This window comes from Cibotium barometz, chromosome 18 (genome assembly GCF_041138505.1).
Source record: "Cibotium barometz isolate CiBa-2024 chromosome 18, ASM4113850v1, whole genome shotgun sequence".
Taxonomy (NCBI): domain Eukaryota; kingdom Viridiplantae; phylum Streptophyta; class Polypodiopsida; order Cyatheales; family Cibotiaceae; genus Cibotium; species Cibotium barometz.
Genome location: NC_141063.1, coordinates 24,753,701 through 24,772,782, shown reverse-complemented (window position 1 = coordinate 24,772,782; position 19,082 = coordinate 24,753,701). Strand labels below are relative to the sequence as shown.

At 46.2% G+C, this 19,082-nt stretch overlaps 1 protein-coding gene across 1 annotated transcript in view; it reads left to right on the top strand.

Annotated features, from left to right (window-relative positions):
* LOC147629107 (oxysterol-binding protein-related protein 1A-like) overlaps positions 1-19,082 on the top strand; it is a 28,668-nt gene that overhangs the window by 7,962 nt on the left and 1,624 nt on the right. The window contains exons 5-6 of the mRNA XM_086812361.1: positions 2,041-2,492; positions 5,544-5,699. Of these exons, the coding sequence (XP_086668487.1) occupies positions 2,041-2,492; positions 5,544-5,699 (608 nt within the window). The remainder of the gene's footprint in view (positions 1-2,040; positions 2,493-5,543; positions 5,700-19,082) is intronic.

Genomic DNA, 19,082 nt, shown 5'->3' with positions numbered 1-19,082 from the left:
TTCTCGCCCATTTATTTTGGGACATGATTTTGATATTGGTATTATGGAGACTTATTTAGTCTCACCCATTTCTTTGGGACATGGATTCTTCAGTTGTATTGGAATTTTTGAGACTATCTTGTCTCGCCCACTTATGGGACATGATTATATCTTGAATATATGGCTTGAAGCTTAAAGTTGAGAATGTCAGTGATTCTGTGTATCTGGTATGGTAGTGGATGCGAGATCATTGTGTAGGTAGTTAGGGTTTGCTTTTAGGAAAAGGGGCCAGCCCATAGGGCTACCCCGAGTCTTTGTGTGGGCATGGAGATAGTGTAAAACCACCCCCATGAGGGCCAAGAAGGCCCTAGCTGAACCCACCAGCCATGGAGGGGCCGTAGGACAGCCCAAGGGGCAAGCTAGGGGAAGCATACAGGATATGCAGCCTTTATATGGCTGTAGGGCAAGTATGGGGCAACCCATACAAGCTGCCCAGTCCCCAAACTGCTTGCAAAACAGTGCCCAGCCCCTTTGTATTCAGGTGCCTAGTGTCCAGCCATCAAGGGAAATGATGCACAGATTTTATGTGATTTATTCAGCATTTAATGCTGATTTTACAGTCGTGGGCAGAAAATATGCTTGCTGCCTGGATTAATGCTAGCCGACTACTATTAGTTGGTAGTATAAATAGGAGAGCCACAATCCCATTGTGTTATCTCATAATTCACCAAGTGCTCAAGCAACCAAAGGGCCAGGACAGCCAAGGGCTTACTAACGCATAGAGGTGAAGGACTGCACGTCAAGGGCACAGATTTCTCAGCCAAGCCAGGTCAAGTTTTCCTGTATTTTCTTTCAGATTTACATCATTCTAATAAAGCAAATACACCATCCGTGGTGGGGGCCCTACAGAGGGTATTTGGGACCCAATACTGTGTCCTCTCCTCTCTCCCTCTCTCTCTCTATTTTCTGCACATCTTCATTCAGTTTTGTGTGTTAATTCCGTCGTGAAAAGTGTGCTGATTTCTGAGCATTGAAGTTACCGATCTCCCCCGAAGCTTCCGCATGTTACATCTGATTCGGTGGATACCAACATGGTATTAGAGCTAGGATGACTGCCGCCATCATCATCATCATCATGATGGATGCGTTTTGATGCTGCTGCCTCCAGCATACCTTGCATTTTCTCCACATTGCAGCCACATAGCGAGCTGCCTCCAGCATACCTTGCATTTTCTCCACATTGCAGCCACATAGCGAGCTCCGCCGCCCAGAGCCACCACCGAACTGCCTGCCAATGCCACCATAAACGGGCGGCCCTTCTGCTGAGGCCGCCGCCTCTGTCCATCCTTGCCACTGGTCTTGGTGGAGTGAGTTTGTGGGGTGCCGCTGCTTTCCAGCACTCCACCACCCGCCGCCTCCCTGCTTCGGCTCCAACGCCTGCCGCTACCTGACTGTGGGCGGCTTGACTGTGCTGCCCGCCTACTTCAAGCCGCTTCGTCTGGTCTTTTCCAGCGACTGCAACAACCTCAGCACTTCCCGTTTCCCTTCTATTACTCTAGTCCAATTCCTAGAGCACATGGGGTAGTTGTACAGTACTAGTGGTTCCTTTTGATTTCTTTTTTTGTCCATGAAAAGAGTTTAGCAGAAAAAACTTTGGGGTATGGAAACACCTCATTTGTCCCTTTGATACAATGGTATACTAGTTTGATGCTGCTTTTCATTTCAAATTGAGACAGACACTCATATATAATCCAACAAGAAAGAGAAGAAGGGAAAGGGGTCAAGCCCCCCACGACCATTGAACTTCCGCATATGCGCAGATACAGAATACAATGTGAAAGAAAAGACAGTTGCAATTTTCAACCACCTAAAGACTCGTAAAGCTTACAGAAGTTGTGCTAGATTCCACTTGTCGTCAAATGCATGCGTAAGCAGGCACACATAATGACCAAAAAAATCATTTGAGTCCTTTCTAGAAGTTCATGAAGTTTTAATGTGGTCAGGGCTAAAAGGCATTAATGTAAATTGAATATGTCATCTTAACCAAACCTTTTTATGCAGGGGGAAGTGAAGCAGAGACAGATGATGAAAGGGAGGTTCATGCTGGACTTGAAGGAGATTCAGATGAAGATGACAATGTCTTTTTTGATTCAAATGAGTTTCTTGGACCAGATTCCTTTTGCCATTCAGCTAGTATGTCTCGGGAGGATTCGGTAAATTCTTCTGGAGAATGTGTGGAATCTAACCCAAATATGGATGAACCCTCAAGTATCTCTATGGAGAGGGTGGGTTTTGAGTACCCACATGTGGAAAGGCGGAAAAGACTTCCAGAACCAAAAGAGAAGGAGAAGGGCATAAGCTTATGGTCTATGATCAAGGATAATATTGGCAAGGATCTCACAAAGATATGTCTGCCGGTGTATTTCAATGAGCCAATCTCTTCTCTGCAGAAATGCTTTGAAGATTTAGAATACTCGTATCTGCTTGACCGTGCTTGTGCATGGGGAAGGCGGGTATGTTCTAATCTGATCTCTGCTGCTGCAGTCATGACTATTGGTTTATTAGTAATGCCTACAGTTTGGAATAGGCTAAAATCAAAATGGGAGAACAGTTAGTTGCAGCTATAATAAGCTGTTATTCTGGATACACATATCCTGAATTGTAATGTACATCACCTCACACTGGACACCTTTTTTTCAAAATATTTTAAGGGGCCAGATACTTAGTTGAGCCTTCCAAGATCCTGGCTGTGTCAATCTGATTTGTTTGTATTGCACCAACCTGAAAAATATGTTTGAGGTTAACAACATGAACCAAGTCCAATTTCTGCTCCTTTTTTTACCTATGAAATTTTGACTGGAAGTATGGATGGCTAACTTGTTCATTTCCTTTGAGAGGTTGATTGCTTCATCATCCTCTTTGTATTGTGATTTGTTCACTATATTAATATTTAATGGATGTGCACGCCGTTTCTGCATTATTTATTGCCTACGACCGATTGAAACAGGCATTTAGAAAGCCTTCAAACACCATCGTGCACAAACATACACAAAAAGACCAATCAAAGGGGCTGTTGGCAAGCTCACCACCCCAATATAGCTTCTGTTGGAACTTGGAGTACCTTTGGGCTTGAGGCTAGTCCTACACCAACCGTGCACATAGCTTGATCTGGGTCACGATCTCTTAAGAATCCTCCCAAGTGGAGAGAACCAATTTTGGGCAATCCATTCACTTATATAGGCTTGGATTCAGTAATAAAAGGTGTCTTAAGTCACTTTACATTGAGCCCATTACTTCAATTCCTTAATCTGGCCAGCCTAGTTATGTCTTTTAGGCATATAAATATTCCCTCCTTTACACTAGAACCTCCCCTTCAAATGCAGAAGTTCATACGAAGGAAGGGTTTTCTATTGAAGTTCATACAAAGGAAGGGTTTTCTATTGACCTTTTTCAGCCTTATTGGGATCTTGCCTACCATGTTAAGACTCGCCAAAGTCCTCTTAGGTCCGAGGAAGGGAGATGATTTTGACAACCCCTGATATGGAACAGCCTACCTCTGAAGCACCAGGTGGGCATGGGCTGGCACATCTCTTAGGGAGCCTAGGACTTAGGTGCATAGTCTTACGGCTCCTGGCATTTCTTTTCTCAGTTTTCAGCAGGTCAGCTCTGTGTTGCACAGTAGATGGGACTACATCCCCACCATCACCTCAGTCCCATCGACTGTGTTGCGCAGTAGATGGAACTACATCACGTGACTCAGCCATCCTGAGAGAGTGGTTAAGATGATTGATCCTGAACTCTATGGGTGGCGATCTTCTCACCCTGCAACCTTCCTCTATGGGTCCTTGTCCTTTGGGATGACTTTGCTCCCCAATCTTTTGATAGGCCAGGCAACTCGCATGTCACCCTCCCAGGATGCCACTGAGGGAGGATCTTAAGGGGGCACATCCATGTGATTGGTTTTCATGGGCGCACGTGGCTTGTCACGATGGCTCTAGATATGGAAAACAGGTCTCTGTTTGGGACCCTACTGGAGGAATCCTACAGCAGGGTCACTCCATCTCTAGTATCCCTTCATTGCCTTGGAGCACTGGACCTCGATTCATGAGTGGGATCATGTCGCACTCAGAAACATTGACTTGTGCATTGTATGAAAGGCCAGACCCTTGTAGACTTTTGGTGATGCCTCTGGAGCAGGTTCCCTCAAAGGTTACCTTTTTTTGATGGCTGAGAGCTCATCATGGCCTTGCAGTCAGAGCTTAGATGGCGACGATGGGTAGACCAGCTGTCACCTTTATTTGATGGTTGAGAGCTAATCATGTCAGAGCTTAGATGGCCATGATGGGTAGACCGGCCACTTGTTGAAGATGTGTTGGAATTGGAAATATGGTGCAACATGGGAGTCCTAGACAGACTGTCCAGCAACACTACAGGTTTGGCAGAGGATCCTATGTGTCCTCATATACAGGACTGCCACTACTCACCTCATTTCGGAGGGAGCAGCAATCACCTAGGCAATGGAGAGGGACCCTGCTCTTCAATACAAGAAGGATGGCACAGTAGTCTGTTTAAGATTTGGCGGTTGATTATAGAGGGACCACCATGCCAGGTTTCTATCAGTGCCATTTGAATGGAGCTCGTTTTCATGTTCTGCATCCACTGGGAAATGCTGCTATGGCAGTTCCAGGGCCATGCAGGAAAGGAAGGCAGCTTTTCCATGCACATGAAGCCTGGGGCCTTTTTTATCCGGAAGTGCAGAGGAGATGAAATAGCCCCATATCCATCTTCCCAAGTAAAGGTTTTAAGTTTTTACAATTACTTGGAGCATTATCTTGTTGGCTGTTTTGCTAGCTCAATTTCAATTTATTTAATGAATTTGTTGCAGTAAGTCGCCTTTAATAAATGAAATCTTCTAGCTGGATCAGGATGGAAGTTCTACCTTTGTACGATTCTTCCTGTATTTGTATGATGGAACCATAGTATAGGCTTGTGCAAGTTTTTACTTATTGGCTGGCAAAGCTCATCAGCAAAAGTGTTCTGGAGTCAAAAAGTTGAGTTTGTCCCAAGGCAGCAGGAGGTTGGGTTATTCTATCACAAGGTTTGTGCAAGTTATGCAGTGAAATTTCACTGCAAGTTATGCAGTGAAAATTCCAGCGCTTTAGAGCAGTTCTTTTGCGTGCATTCATCCAATCAGGACCCTATTCTTTGAGTGTATTAGTGGGTTTTGAGCAAATTGAAGAGTGATAATTAGATGTATGCTTGTTTCTTTTAACCTGAATGAGAAAATGAGAATATTTGATTGGATTTTACCTTTAGTGCATGCCAAGCAAGTGCGTGTGACATGTTCATATGAGATTAACCTTTGTATGTAAGCAGCAATGTTGAATTTTTTGAGTTATGTATGGCATCTTGTCATATTTTTTCAAGTTTTCCATACATCCTCAATACTTGCGTTTGTCATATTTTTTTAAGTTTTCCATGCAGCCTCAATGCTTGCTTTTGTATCTTGGATTTGGTTTTTCTCTTTGAATTCTAATGCTTCAAAAATTTGTGGAACCTTTCAGGGAAATCATCTTATGCAGATTTTAAATGTTGCGGCATTTGCAGTGTCGGGATATTCTTCCACGGAAGGTCGTGCATGTAAACCTTTTAACCCTTTACTGGGGGAAACCTATGAAGCAGATTATCCAGATAAAGGTCTTTGTTTCTTTTCTGAGAAGGTTGACACTGTACTTTAAGCTGGTAAATGTACACATGTTTAGGAAAGCAACACCTTTTTCTGAAGATAATCATTATTTTATTTTTGGAGGAAAATCTAGTACACCTATCAGTTATAACATTTTTTTTTTTGTTTTGTTTGGGGGGGGGGCGGGGGGAGGGGGGTGGTGCAACGCTTTATATGAATCAATGCATGTATATATACATGTATGAAAATGTTTTGGAAAACCAAAAGAATTTACAGTAGAACCTTGTCAGTTTGAAGACACTCTCCAATTGTCTTGTGGTGTTCTATTGCTTCACTGTACAAAGAAAGAAGCCCTCAAAAGTGAGGCAAACTTCTTGAAGAACATCCACACAAGTTAAAAACAATGAAAAAACAAAGCCAACTGGCCATCATGTAGATGGATGCTGTCAAACAAAGACTGTCGCAAGTATTGACGAAAGTAGTGATAGTGGGAATCCTTACGGAATGGAAAACCAACTGATTTCTTGCATGCCATATTGTCCACAAAGCCCAATATCTAGTGACTAGTCCAGGTTAGAAAGGACCATGCATGATCCAATCTAGAAGGCCACCTGCCAAAAAGGCAAAAAAAATCTAGAGAAGGAATACCTTGGGAATCTGAGTTTAAGAGAATGTGAAATTTGCAAAAGGAAACTTTTGGTCTGTGGACAAGATCAAAGAAGATGCATCATTTTTTCCTTAATGTAACGACAAGAAGGGCATTTTGCAGTAGCTATGTGTCTTTTTTAGCACTCCATTGCTCGCTTCTCATGACCGGTGGGGCGCTCTTCCTCTTCACAGGTGGTGCCACCCTCTCAAGAGCCTCCTCCTGCCACCACCGTGGCAGGTGTTGGCTCTATTGCGCCACCGTCCCCTATTGCCTCGGCCGCTCTAAAACAACTATGGCTCCTCAAGTAACCTTTCCAACCACTTCTTTGGATTCTTCATATTAGAGACCCTGCTTTTTGCCAAAAAGCCTTCATGCTTTGGCTTTGCCTTTTTTATGCTTTGCTTTTGCTCTTTTTACTTTTATTAATAAAATATTACTTAACTTTTGGTGCTTTGCTTTTCTGGCTTTAAGGCCTTGCTTTTTGGCCTTAAAGCTGCTTTTTGAGAAAGTGCCTTTTAGTTATTTGGTCTAGCTCAGTCTCCTCTTTCCATTGGTACCCTTGGCTCACGGTCAACCCTGTTTGACTTTTTGTTTTTTCTTGCTTTTTGACCAAGAATGGTGCTTTTTCGTAATCAAACCTTATGGACCCTATCCCCATGTCTTCTTTCACGTGTCTGGTGTCCGGGCATAGATTTCATCATGTGAAATAGAGCTAGGAGGACCAAATAGTTACATTCCCTCCCTCTTACATTTGCAGTTGTCCTCAATTGCGGACCGCAAGTGTTCCAAGCATGTCCATATTTTCCAAGTATATCCGTGTGTTCCAAGTACATGAAGTACTTCCATATGTTTGAAGATACATCATGTACATCCATATGTTTCAAGATACATCAAGTACGTCCATATGTTGCAAGGTACTAGTCCCATTTGGTACTAGTCCCATTTGGTGAGCTTGTGCATCTGGTCTTTCCCCATATCTGTGGTGTCATCTGCTCATCTGGCAACATCTCAATGCCTTTTCTTTGACCGATGTCCTTGTTCTTGATGGTACATCTTCATGGCCTGTCACATGCGTTAGATAAAATAAATGCATACTTACCTCGTGCAAAAACTAGACACAAGCTAGTCAACAAACAAGTATGCATCATTCGCTACTAGGTATTCCAGGTAGTCTGGAGCCCAATGGATTATCACATGCCATAAATCCAAGCATTGTCCACACATCAAAAACAACACACAAAATCAAAGAAATTCAAACATACATCAATATGCAGTGCACAAGTAATGATCCTCCTGTTCATGGATTGTCCTGTCTGGTTTCATTGAAACCGTGCTGAGCCATTTGGCCACTAGGGCCCACTCTCCGCTTCATTGGGACAGCAGCCCACTCTTTGCTTAGCTTCACCATCGACTTCATATGAGGTACGCAGCACCCGTGTCACCAGAGCTTGCACCACTCAGGATGGAAGCCCTCTATACTTTTCAGCACCCTTCAGGTACGCAGCACCCTTGTCATTAGAGCCTGCACCCTTCAGGTACGCAGCACCCGTGTCACTAGAGCTTGCACCCTTCAGGTCTTGCAGCACCCTCGTCTCACCAGAGCTTGCACCACCACCACCACTCGGGACAGCGGCCCTCTCTGTTCTTCATCTACCACCTCAGCTACAGCAGCACCCTTGTCATCAGAGCCTGCATCACCTCATCTTCCGTTGTCACTACCACCTCAGAGTGCCTCTGCTTCCACCGACGCGAGCCTTCGACACCGACCACCACTTGGAGTGCTTTGCCTCACATCGACGCGAGCCTTCGTCACCGACCATGCTTCAGCTCCAACATCATCTCTGCTTCTGCATTGGTCTCTCTGCTCAGAGTCACCTCATATCAAAGGGCTCTTGTACATATTTGCACTCACCGTTATATATATATTCACTCACATATTTCATATTGTGTTGTTTTGCTCTGCTCTCTCGTATATCTGGTCCTTTCGTCCTTTTGCCCTCACATGGTATCAGAGCTATCGTGAGTAAAGGGATTGAAGACCTCGAGAGCACACAACTTGGATCGTCTACCTGCACTCCCGGAGGACCGATTCTTCTCACCAGAAGATGCTTCTCCAAACTCTGATCTGGACCACACAGGGAATGGGGCTTCTTACTCAGTGGAGAGTCCTGTTCAAGATCTTACTTTGGGAGATGATCAACCCATGTACATCCACTCATCTTCACCACTTTTGCCATCACGATCGCCCTCTCTGACTTTATCAGATTTTGTTTCTAGAGGGGGATACATTCCTTCTGCCAGTGTGTCAGTGTGGGACCCTAGCATCCATCATCTTCTCTCATGGTCCCCTTTTTGGCCTGAGAGGGGGTGTGAGAAAACATTATTTTTCCTAGCCCTAAAAAGGGTTTTTTTTTTGGGTATTTTATGATTTATTTGGGGTTTTTGTCTTGGCTGCTAGCCTACACCTTTTAGGTTGATTGACCAGCACCCCCCCCTCAGTATATATAGCCTTGCCTATCATTGATCATTAGTGTACCACTTCATTGTTATATCCGGTACCATATGGCCACTACCCGGGACGGCAGCCCCCTCTGCTACAGGCCACCATCGGAGCCCTCTCTGCTATCATCTGCTGGCCGCCTACATCAGGGCTGACTTCAGCATTTACACCTGCTGGTACAGGCCGCTTACATCAGGGCTTACATCAGCGTTTATATCTGCCTACCATCAGTGCTTACATCAGGCTACATCAGCACTGACATCAGCGTTTATCTTCTGAGCCTTGCATCATTTACATCAGCCTGTCCTCAGGCTTACATCTGCGTTTACATCAGTCTGTCCTCAGCGTTTACTTCAGCACACCATCTGAGCTTACATCAGGCTTACAGGTGTACATCTCAGCACACCATCAGGCTTACCTCAGCGTTTACGTTTGGGCTGACATCAGCCTTACTTCAGCCTGTCTTCAGCGCTTACATCTGGGCTGACATCAGTGTTTAGCTTCAGCCTCACATCAGCCTTACATCAGGCTTACATCAGGGCTCACATCAGTGCTTACATCAGCATATCATCTGCGTTTTACCACAGCCCATGGGACAGCAGCCCTCTCTGCTACACATAGAGCATATCAGCGTTTTTGCCTCATCTCTCACCATCGGGACAGCAGCCCACTCTCTACTTAGCTTCACCATCGACTTCATATCAGGTACACAGCACCCATGTCACCAGAGCTTGCACCACTCAGGACGGCAGCCCCCTTTGCTCCTCAGCACCCTTTAGGTACGCAGCACCCTTGTCATGAGAGCCTGCACCCTTCAGGTACGCAGCACCCGTGTCACCAGAGCTTGCACCCTTTAGGTCTTGTAGCACCCTCGTCACCAGAGCTTGCACCACCACCACCACCACCACTCGGGACGGTGGCCCTCTTTGCTCTTCATCTACCACCTTAGGTATAGCAGCACCCTTGTCATCAGAGCCTGCATCACCTCTTCTGCTGCCACTACCACCTCGGAGTGCCTCTGCTTCCACCACCGACGCGAGCCTTCGACACCGACCACCACTCGGAGTGCTTTGCCTCACATCGACGCGAGCCTTCGTCACCGACCGTGCTTTAGCTCCGACATCATCTCTGCTTGTGCATTGGTCTTTCTACTCAGAGTCACCTCATATCAAAGGGTTCTTGTACATATTTGCACTCACCATTATATATATATTCACTCACATATTTCATGATGTGTGGTTTTGCTCTGTTCTCTCGTATATCTGGTCCTTTTGTCCTTCTGCCCTCACATAAGAGTCTCTTGCATGGTCTGTAAACTTTGAGAAAGAACAAGTAAACTTTGCTCAATAGGCTGTGTGCGTGATTCTAACAAAGTATGTGCATGCAAATTCACAAATCCGTGATCACCTACATCTAGAGCAACCATATTGGTATCCAAAGATGGATGACCGCCATGTTGCTGACCCTTGGAGTGCTCGGAATCTTTTGAGGTCATGGTAACAAATCAAATTCGAATGCAAGATGAAGATCATAGTTGTATTCCGTACCCGTACTCATCCGATGTGTACCTTTAGTACTTTCCGTACCACTCCATACGTATTGTACCTTGTACGGATAAGGTCTTCGTACCAAATATGAGGTTCAATGTACAACACTTATTTGGCCTGTTTTTTAATTATTTTAGCTAGTGGTCATTGCTCAGTAGTTAATAGATTAGTTTTCATTTCAGTATTACCAATCTTTTATGCTATTTTTGTATGGATGCTAGATATTTCTTGTTTTACACACACACACACACACACACACACATATATATATAGTAAAAAACGTGAACGTACTTAAAGTACTTATCTTGATGTGTACTTTACGTACTCGTACCATACCGCACCGTACCTAAAGTACTCAACCACTATGATGAAGATGAATACTTGACTCGTCTTGCTCTTGATTGCTCTTTGCTCTCGTGGGCACCCCTCGGTGCTGGAGTTGTGGTGTTGCTTCTCCTTCCGCCGATACGAGAGAGATGCTTCTCTTCTGCCAATATGAGAGAGAGAGAGAGAGAGAGAGAGAGAGAGAGAGAGTGTGTGATGTTGCGTTGGCTCGGTTCTCTCTCCACCGTCTAAGAGAGTGTAGAAAGAAGAAAGAAAGAAAGATATATTAACGTCTCCTAAAGGCCGAAATGGCCCATGAGACCAAAACAAGGTACAACTGATGATGATGATGATGTCTCATCATAACAAATCTGAAAGAAAGAATGAAAATAGTAACATCCTAAGAGAGCTAAGAGCTGAAAGCTGAACCGCTGAATCGTCGTGGTAAACTCCTCCGGTGGTGGGCAATGATGGCTCGAATCTGCCGATGGTGAGGGAGTTGTGGATGCGATCCTCGTGGTCGTGGGCATCTCGCTCTACAGATGGCAATGGCTCTGTCCATGGTGACTCCTCTGGAGGGTGGTCTGCCAGGTAGGCCTGTAGATGGGGGAGTAGAGGCTGGTGGGGTTACAGTGCTAGCTCTGAAAAAATCTGTGAGGGCTCTCTGTCTAGGCGGCTCTGGTCCCACTGCCAACTTGTCCCTCAATAGGCTCTCTTTGTGGCGTCTAAGCTCAAGTATGAAGAGCCCTAAGCACCTTTGGTCCTCAAAGTCCATGATCCAACGCAAAGGTCCAAAGCCTTCACGGAACAGGCAGTTGTGCCTCCCTCGGATCTCATAGTAGACAATACAACGACATATATAGTGTTCCTCCGACTCCACCTCCTGATGGCAAAGCTAGCATATGCGGTCCTCTAGTGATATATCCTCATATTGACCTATTTCTATCCTTAGCCGGTGTAAAGAGGTGCGAATCTATCCAATAGCACTCCGAATACCATGTCAGAGGTGTGTGTCCATGTAAGCATGGCGTATAATAAACCTGTCCGAAAAGGTGTGTAGAAAATGACTATGGTAGTGTGCCATTTTCGTGCACAACGGCTGTCGGGGCCTGACCCATGTCCTCTCTGTATCTAGTCTCACAATGTCCATCCTGATCGCCCGATTCAGCTCTGAACGGCTGAGATCGAAGAATGGGCAGTCTAGGCTGTAAGCAAAAGGCGGGAGTGCATCAATACTCATGCCATGCAAGGCCAGCCATGTGCGCATCTAGGCATACCAACAGTGGGTGTCTCCCTCATTTGCAAGCTATTTGGAGGAAGTGTGTGCTAGGCGAGGGTATTTCTGCTGAGGGAGCTCCCATATTCTATGGAGAAAAGTAACTGCACGGAACAAAGCCTTAGTAACCACTGGGGCAGCCCCCATCTCTGCCCTGATGATCTCATGTGGTACAAATGACTTGCTCCGAATCATGCGTGCAATCATCATCACTAATGGCCTTTCCATATGCTGCCATCCATCGTAATAGTCTCTCTCTGGTCCGTCCTGTCCTGCCAATGGCTCCCTCCTCTTATGGAAAAGACTAGGCCCCCATATTTCTGCTCCATAGAGAAGTGTCGATGTAACCAGAGTGTCAAATAGCCATAGTTTCGTGTGTGGCTCTTGAAACTGTATGTCTGTGCACTGTCTCTCAAGTGCCCCCAAAACTGCAAATCCTCGTGCTACTCTAGCCTCTGCTGCCTCCCTCATAGAAAACCGCGGCCCTCTGGAGGTCACCCCTAGGTACACATAGGATCTGACATACTCAACTGGCTCTCCTAAAAACGTAAACTGCGTCTGTGTTCTAGTCACCCATGCTTGTGCGGTATTAAATGTCATAACCTTGGTTTTACTAAGGTTCACTGTGAGATCTTTGTCCACACAAAAAGACTGCAATGCATCCAAGTGTCTCTGTAGTCCCTTAGGAGTGTCTGAGATAAGCACAATGTCATCTGCATATAGTAGGATGGGTATCAACACCCCAGCTAGGCTCGCCCCTGGGCCACCCAATCTATCCTCATAGTCTGAGACCTCATCAATGTATAGCCCAAAGAGCGTGGGTGAAAGCGGGCAGCCCTGCTTCATCCCAATAGTACTGTTCACTGCATCCGACAAGCCCCTTGGGGCACGTACTCTGCCTATCACTGACTCATACGAAGTGTATACTCCCCACTGAGGGACACCAATATCTTGTAGTCTCCTCATAAGCCTGGCACATGGTACCGTATCAAATGCTTTGCGGAAGTCCACAAAACAACAATATATCCTCCGTCCTCGTGCTTGTCCCTCCTCAATAAGGGCTCTGAGGGTGAGTATATGATCCAGTGTGGTGTATCCCCTCCTAAAACCAGCCTGTCCAGTTGCTCTCTGTCCCTGCCTCTCTGCCCACCGGCTCATCTCATGCTCCAAGATGGATCCATATACCTTAGCCAGATAATGGCCAATCGTGATCATACGATAGTTACTGGGCATCATGGGATCCTTGCTCTTAATCAACGTCACAATAGTGTTATCTGTCCAACTAGCTGGGAAACCTTCACATGTAGCTCTATTAAACATGTGTACAAGGATCGGGGCCAGAGTATCCCGTGCATATGAGAAATGTTCAGCTTCTAGACCTTCATGATCTTGCGCCCTCCCTATGTGTAGTCTATCAATCGCATCTAGCACCATCTGCAAAGTGAAGAAAACGCAATGATCCGGTCGAGGTGATGGCGGGCGCGGAATGGGAGGCTGTCCAGGTACATCATATAGGGACATCGCATACTCATGCCAAGTCTCAGGTGCTGTGATCGGGGTAGGTGGCTGCCTCTCCTGGAACATTTTCCAAGCCCTCTTACTGTCCTGACTCAAGGATAATTGGTACAACTCTGCCTCGAGCTTTGCCAAGTAATCCCGCTTCTTCTTTCGCACAAAGCGTCGGAAGAGCGTCCTGGCCTGTCTGTGTGTACGTGCCCCAAGGGCGACATCTCTCTGTAGCTGAGTTCGGGTCTCTCGGCATTCATCATCATACCAGCTGTAGAGAGATGTGATGCTTCTCCTCTCCATGGCTGTTTACAGCAGCCCACTCTTTTCTTTTGTTTTTTTTTGTTTTTTTTGTTTTAAAGAAAAATCTTGGCCGCCATTTGATTGGCTGCTTCACTGTTGCAAAAAAGCTTGCTCTCACACACAGTTGTACGCTGCTATTGTGTGTAGTCTTCACTTCGTTGTGCTCTCTTCGCTGGCTGTAGGAGTTCAAAGCCGGCTATGCAATGGGCTAGTCTGGGTTGATAATGGGCTGTTGCAAAAAGAAACGGCGACTGCTATCGGGTGGGGCTTGAATATGCGCCAACTCCCTGCCGTGGTGACTGTAGGTGTACGATACTGGCTGTTATACGCCGACTGCAACGGTTAAGAAAACATCCGGGGCCTGTGTGCCGAGACTGCTGTCCTCACACGCGACTGTAGACAACAGTGTTTACACTATTGTGGCCGGCTGTGCAACATTCGAAACAGCTGTGCCAGGGCTTGTGGATGACTGTGCGCCATCTTATGGCTGGGTTGTTGTCTCACGCCTGGCGACTGCTGAAAGCAGTCGTATGATTTGGCTGAGAGTCTCTATGTATGATATGGCTGAGAGTATGATATGCGCCTCTTTCTCCCACAAATTGATGTGAACAAGACGACGAGCAGTGAGAGGCTATGGTGGCGCAGCCTGTTGTGTGATTACGTAGAGAGAGCGGAGGATGAAAGAACCATGCTCTGATACTAGTGCGAGGCCACCATGAGACCTCCATGAAACTGCTAGAAGAGAAAAGGGCAACTCTTCACCCGACCGCCGGATATAGGTACCCTAGCCGGCTAAAATAGCCCTGGCCGTCCACACATGTCTAGGCTCCCCTGAACCGCCCGACTCCCACCTAGTGCTACCCGTATCCTGACACTCCCAATCCCGTCCCACCCCCTCGCCCACCACCACTCCGCCTGCACTGCATCTTCTTCCTGTGTTTCGATCCATCATTTCCATCTGCCTGCCTCCACCTCCCGCAACATCCCCTTCACCATTCATTTCATTGACCCACGCCCCTTCCAAGTTCCCCAACTTGAAATCTTACTCCTACCGAACTAGCCACCTTGGGCCTGCAAGGTCTGTCGTCTATTTTGGCTTTGCCTGACCTTGATGCCTCCCTTTGCGCTGCCTTCCTCACTGAATTTCCTGTGATGCCCAACGGCTAGTGCCTTATATCCACCTACCTTGCCCACTTCATTGGCCCTCCCAAGAGTTTGGTCCTCCATCGGCGTTCTGATACTCGCATTATTGATATTCCCCCAACCGACTTTCTGCTGCCACAATCGCTCTGTTGTCTCCTACCCCTTCACTCGATAGCCCCGTATGGTACATCTCTATGTCTTCTTCCATTAGTACCTCCTTCTCCGAGAGATCCCCACTGCTTCATTGCCCTTCATCTCCACCCAATACCCGGAGGCATTCCACTGTTTGTGCACAGGCCACCCATTTCCCTTCCATCATCTCCTATATGAATCCTTCTACCTCCGTTTTGCCACCGATTTTGGACCCAACTTAATAAGCCTGAATTCGCCTCCTTCACTTGGCCCTCTACACAATTTGTCACCTATCTTCTACAACAGTCTCCCATCCCACTTACCTCTCTACCACCTCGCCAACCTCACCAGTCAACTCCATCGGCATCCCGCGTCTGACCTCCGGTGCAACGGGATCTTCCCGCCTCCTCACATTGACGCACTGCTCCCCCAATTTTCCCGGCCATTCCACCTACCCCCACTATCAACGGCACCGCATCATCCCACCGCACAACATCCTCAATATCAGCAATATCTTACCTCTCCACCTCACCATCTTCCTCGACATCAGCAGTATTTCCCCTCTCCACCTCGCCACCTTCCTCGATAGCGGTGGTATTTCCCCTTTCCACCTCGCCACCCATCCACAACAACCTCTCTAGTTCTCCTCCTCCATCGGTAGCTTGTGGGACATCCTTACTATCCTCATCCGCCACTCCCACCATGGTGACCACCACCATCCCTACAGTCACCCGTACCATCGCCTCTGGAGGGCCATCCTTGCATGCACCTATCTTGGGTTCTCCACATGAGTTGACTTTCCGTGCTGATTGGGAGGACACCAAGTGCACATCTCGGTGGGAGATCTTTCTTGCCTATGGTTTCCCAACCCTCCAAAGCAGTTATCTTTGCCTCATCCCCGTTGAGCTCATTGCATAGTTCGGGGTCTAGACAACGATCTCTGCATCCACTCCACCTGCCTCACCAACTACATCTTTGAGCTCTCTAGTGATCACCTCGCCAGGATAGGGACACCATCCGAGGTCTTCAAGCTCAGGTGTCCACATTGTAGCAGCACCTTCAGGAAGCAGAGTTAGAGCTCACCCACCTCCGCTCCTTGTCTTCCCACAACACCAAGGAGGTGGTGGCATTACGTGATCTAGTGGAGCAGGAGGCTCCGGAGCTTGTCTCTTTATAGCCAAGCAATTGACCTGGATGCCCTCCGAGAGTCCCTTGGCCCTCTCGAGCTCCTTCTCTGTGGTCCTCTGACTTCTTCATCTATTGGAGCACCTAGTACTACATCTTGCAGCACTTAGACCCTTCCACTATCATGAGGAACATTTTTAGTTTTATGCTCTCATTGAATATACCATCTTTTTATGATGTCAATACTTTAAATTTGCACCATCTTTAGTTTTATGTTCTCATTGCATATATCATCCTTTTATGATGTCAATACTTTAAATTTGCACCATCTTTCATAATGTAAACAGCGCATAATGCATCTTTTCATGTATCTCCATATATGTAATAATCTTCACTGCAAAATATTTCCTTTCTCATCGAGGACGGTGAGCACTCTAGTGGTGGGAAACTTGTAGCCACCAAGGGCGCCCACACTGAACGGACCACCGTAACAATATCACACCGCCACATCGTAACAATGTTACACCATCACACCGCCACCTAGAGGTATCATTCCGGATCATTTAGTGGACCACCCAGAAGTGGAGGTGCACCACGAATGGATACAAGAGCAGTGCACGCACCAGCATTGAAGGCACCGCACTGACACTCCAATGGGCATCTTCCAGAGATAGGGGATTCTACCAAAGGCTGACACTTTGAGAGCGTCTTCCAAAGATAGGAGATGCCACCAACTCCACGTCTTGCAGGAATGCTTATATGGTCTCTCGACACATCCTTCGTCCATCATCCTTCGCCTTCATGCCACAACCTTGATACTTCATTGTAGCCTTAGCCGGGGCTGTAGTCACTTGTCATCACCTTGAGCTGTGTGTCGTCCTCTTCACTGTGACCTCTGTCGTGTGTGCCTAGTACAGTGAAGGACATGTAACAGCATTTTGGAGTAGTGCAAGTGTTGGCCAACTTCTTGTTCCTCTTGCAATCTTGTCATTTGTGTTGTGTTCCGCTCCATACTGTCTACTGGTACGCGTGCTGTGTGCTGTGCTCTGAGCATTGACGACTTTGGAGATACTGTCCAAAGAAGAGCCACCACTAGTGTGCTGGTGGGCAACCAACCCTGCTACAAAGGCCTTCTTATAATGAGAATTTTGCCAAAAGATATCAATGCTTTTTGTCATAAAACAAGAGATTTGGTTTTTAGACCATGCCAAAAGAGGGAGAAAAAATTGAATGTAAGCCATCAAAATTGATTAAACTATTCTCAATCTGACATGAAGTGACCAAGTAGAGAGTTTGTAGCAGCACGAAGTGAAAGATTCCATCCCACAGGATATCCCAAATGTCTGACATGTTGTGTAGGTGATATGATTTGCCCAGGCCATAGAATGTAGTGTCAATAAGCTTTGCTAAGAGGCCACACTTTTGATTTTTTAAAATTGATAAAAAGACCTGCTGCCATTCCAAACATATGCAAGGCGTTCATGAGACATTGCAGATCTGTAGGAAATAAGGAGGAGTCATCAACATATGCTTGAGCAACCAAATGCCGACTGTCAGGCAGACGAAGCCCATGTTATCTACCAGCCTCAGTGAGCTTTTCCATATATGTCAAGAAGGGATGAGTAGCAATAGCATAGAGCAAGGCACTGAGAGGGCAGCCTTGTCGAATAGATCTACCCAATAGCATAGAGCAAGGCACTGAGAGGGCAGCCTTGTCGAATAGCATAGAGCAAGGCACTGAGTAGCAATAGCATAGAGCAAGGCACTGAGAGGGCAGCCTTGTCAAATAGATCTACCCAAAACCCATACAGAGGATAAGTCTTTTTCCAAAATGCATCTGGAAGTTCTATCTCGATATAGCCAATAAATTATGTTCTGCATTTTTGGACCGAAGCCTAACTTCGCCATGACTTCTGCAATGTAATCCCATTGGACTGTATCAAAAGCCTTAGCAATATCAACCTACAATAAGATCACATCCTGCTTGGTATATTTTGAATACTCTATGCCAACATAGACATTAGCAATGTTATCTATTATTGTCTTCAAGGCGCAAAACCATATTGCATTGGATGCAAACCCCTATTCAAGATCTTTTTGAGGCGGTTAGTGATCAATTTATAAATCACTGGCATCAAGGTAATAGTGTGCCAATCAGAAAGTTTTTGATACAAATCCTTTGGCACCAGTCTTATCAGTACCTCCTGCCAAGCAGAAGGCATGCCACCCAAATTCCAAGCCTCATTGATCATAAGCAAAAGTGACTCATCAAGCATAGTCCAAAACTGCAAAAATAACTCCACAATCAATCCATCCCATCTTGGAGTCTTCCATTTACCAAGTGCCTTTATTGTCCTGTTTAGTTCCATAGCTGAAAACGTGGACTCCGAACCGTTTCATCCATATCTACAGTGCTCGAAACATGAGATACAGTGGGTATGGAAGGTCAGCAAATTCGGTGTTTAGAAGTAAAATCAGCTGTGGCTACCTTAGTACTCACATAGTCGTGCCCCTCCCCCTTCCAACCCCCCTTTCTTTTTCCTTCTTCCTTTCCCCAGACGAGCCCTTCTGGGTGCTGTTTCTCCAGCCAGTGCAACTGCATCCTAGTTTCAAACTGTTGCTGGATCTGTGGAAACTCACATCTTTGGTTGATTTATGTCTCTTTTTTGCACTGTCCTCCACTGGCTATTGCAGCTGTAAATTGAGGAACGTCTTCGCCTTTAGTTTCTATCTGTCAGCAATGTTTGGAAATGAAAGATGGTGTTGTATCAGCCATTTCTATGTTCATCTTCTCCAGAGAGCAACTATCAAAATAGTTTTTTGCAAAGCCGAGTAGAGGTCACTACAGGCGTAACTGCTAGAGTATATAAATGCAAACAAATGTGCATCCTAGTTTAAGAGTTGAGTAAGGC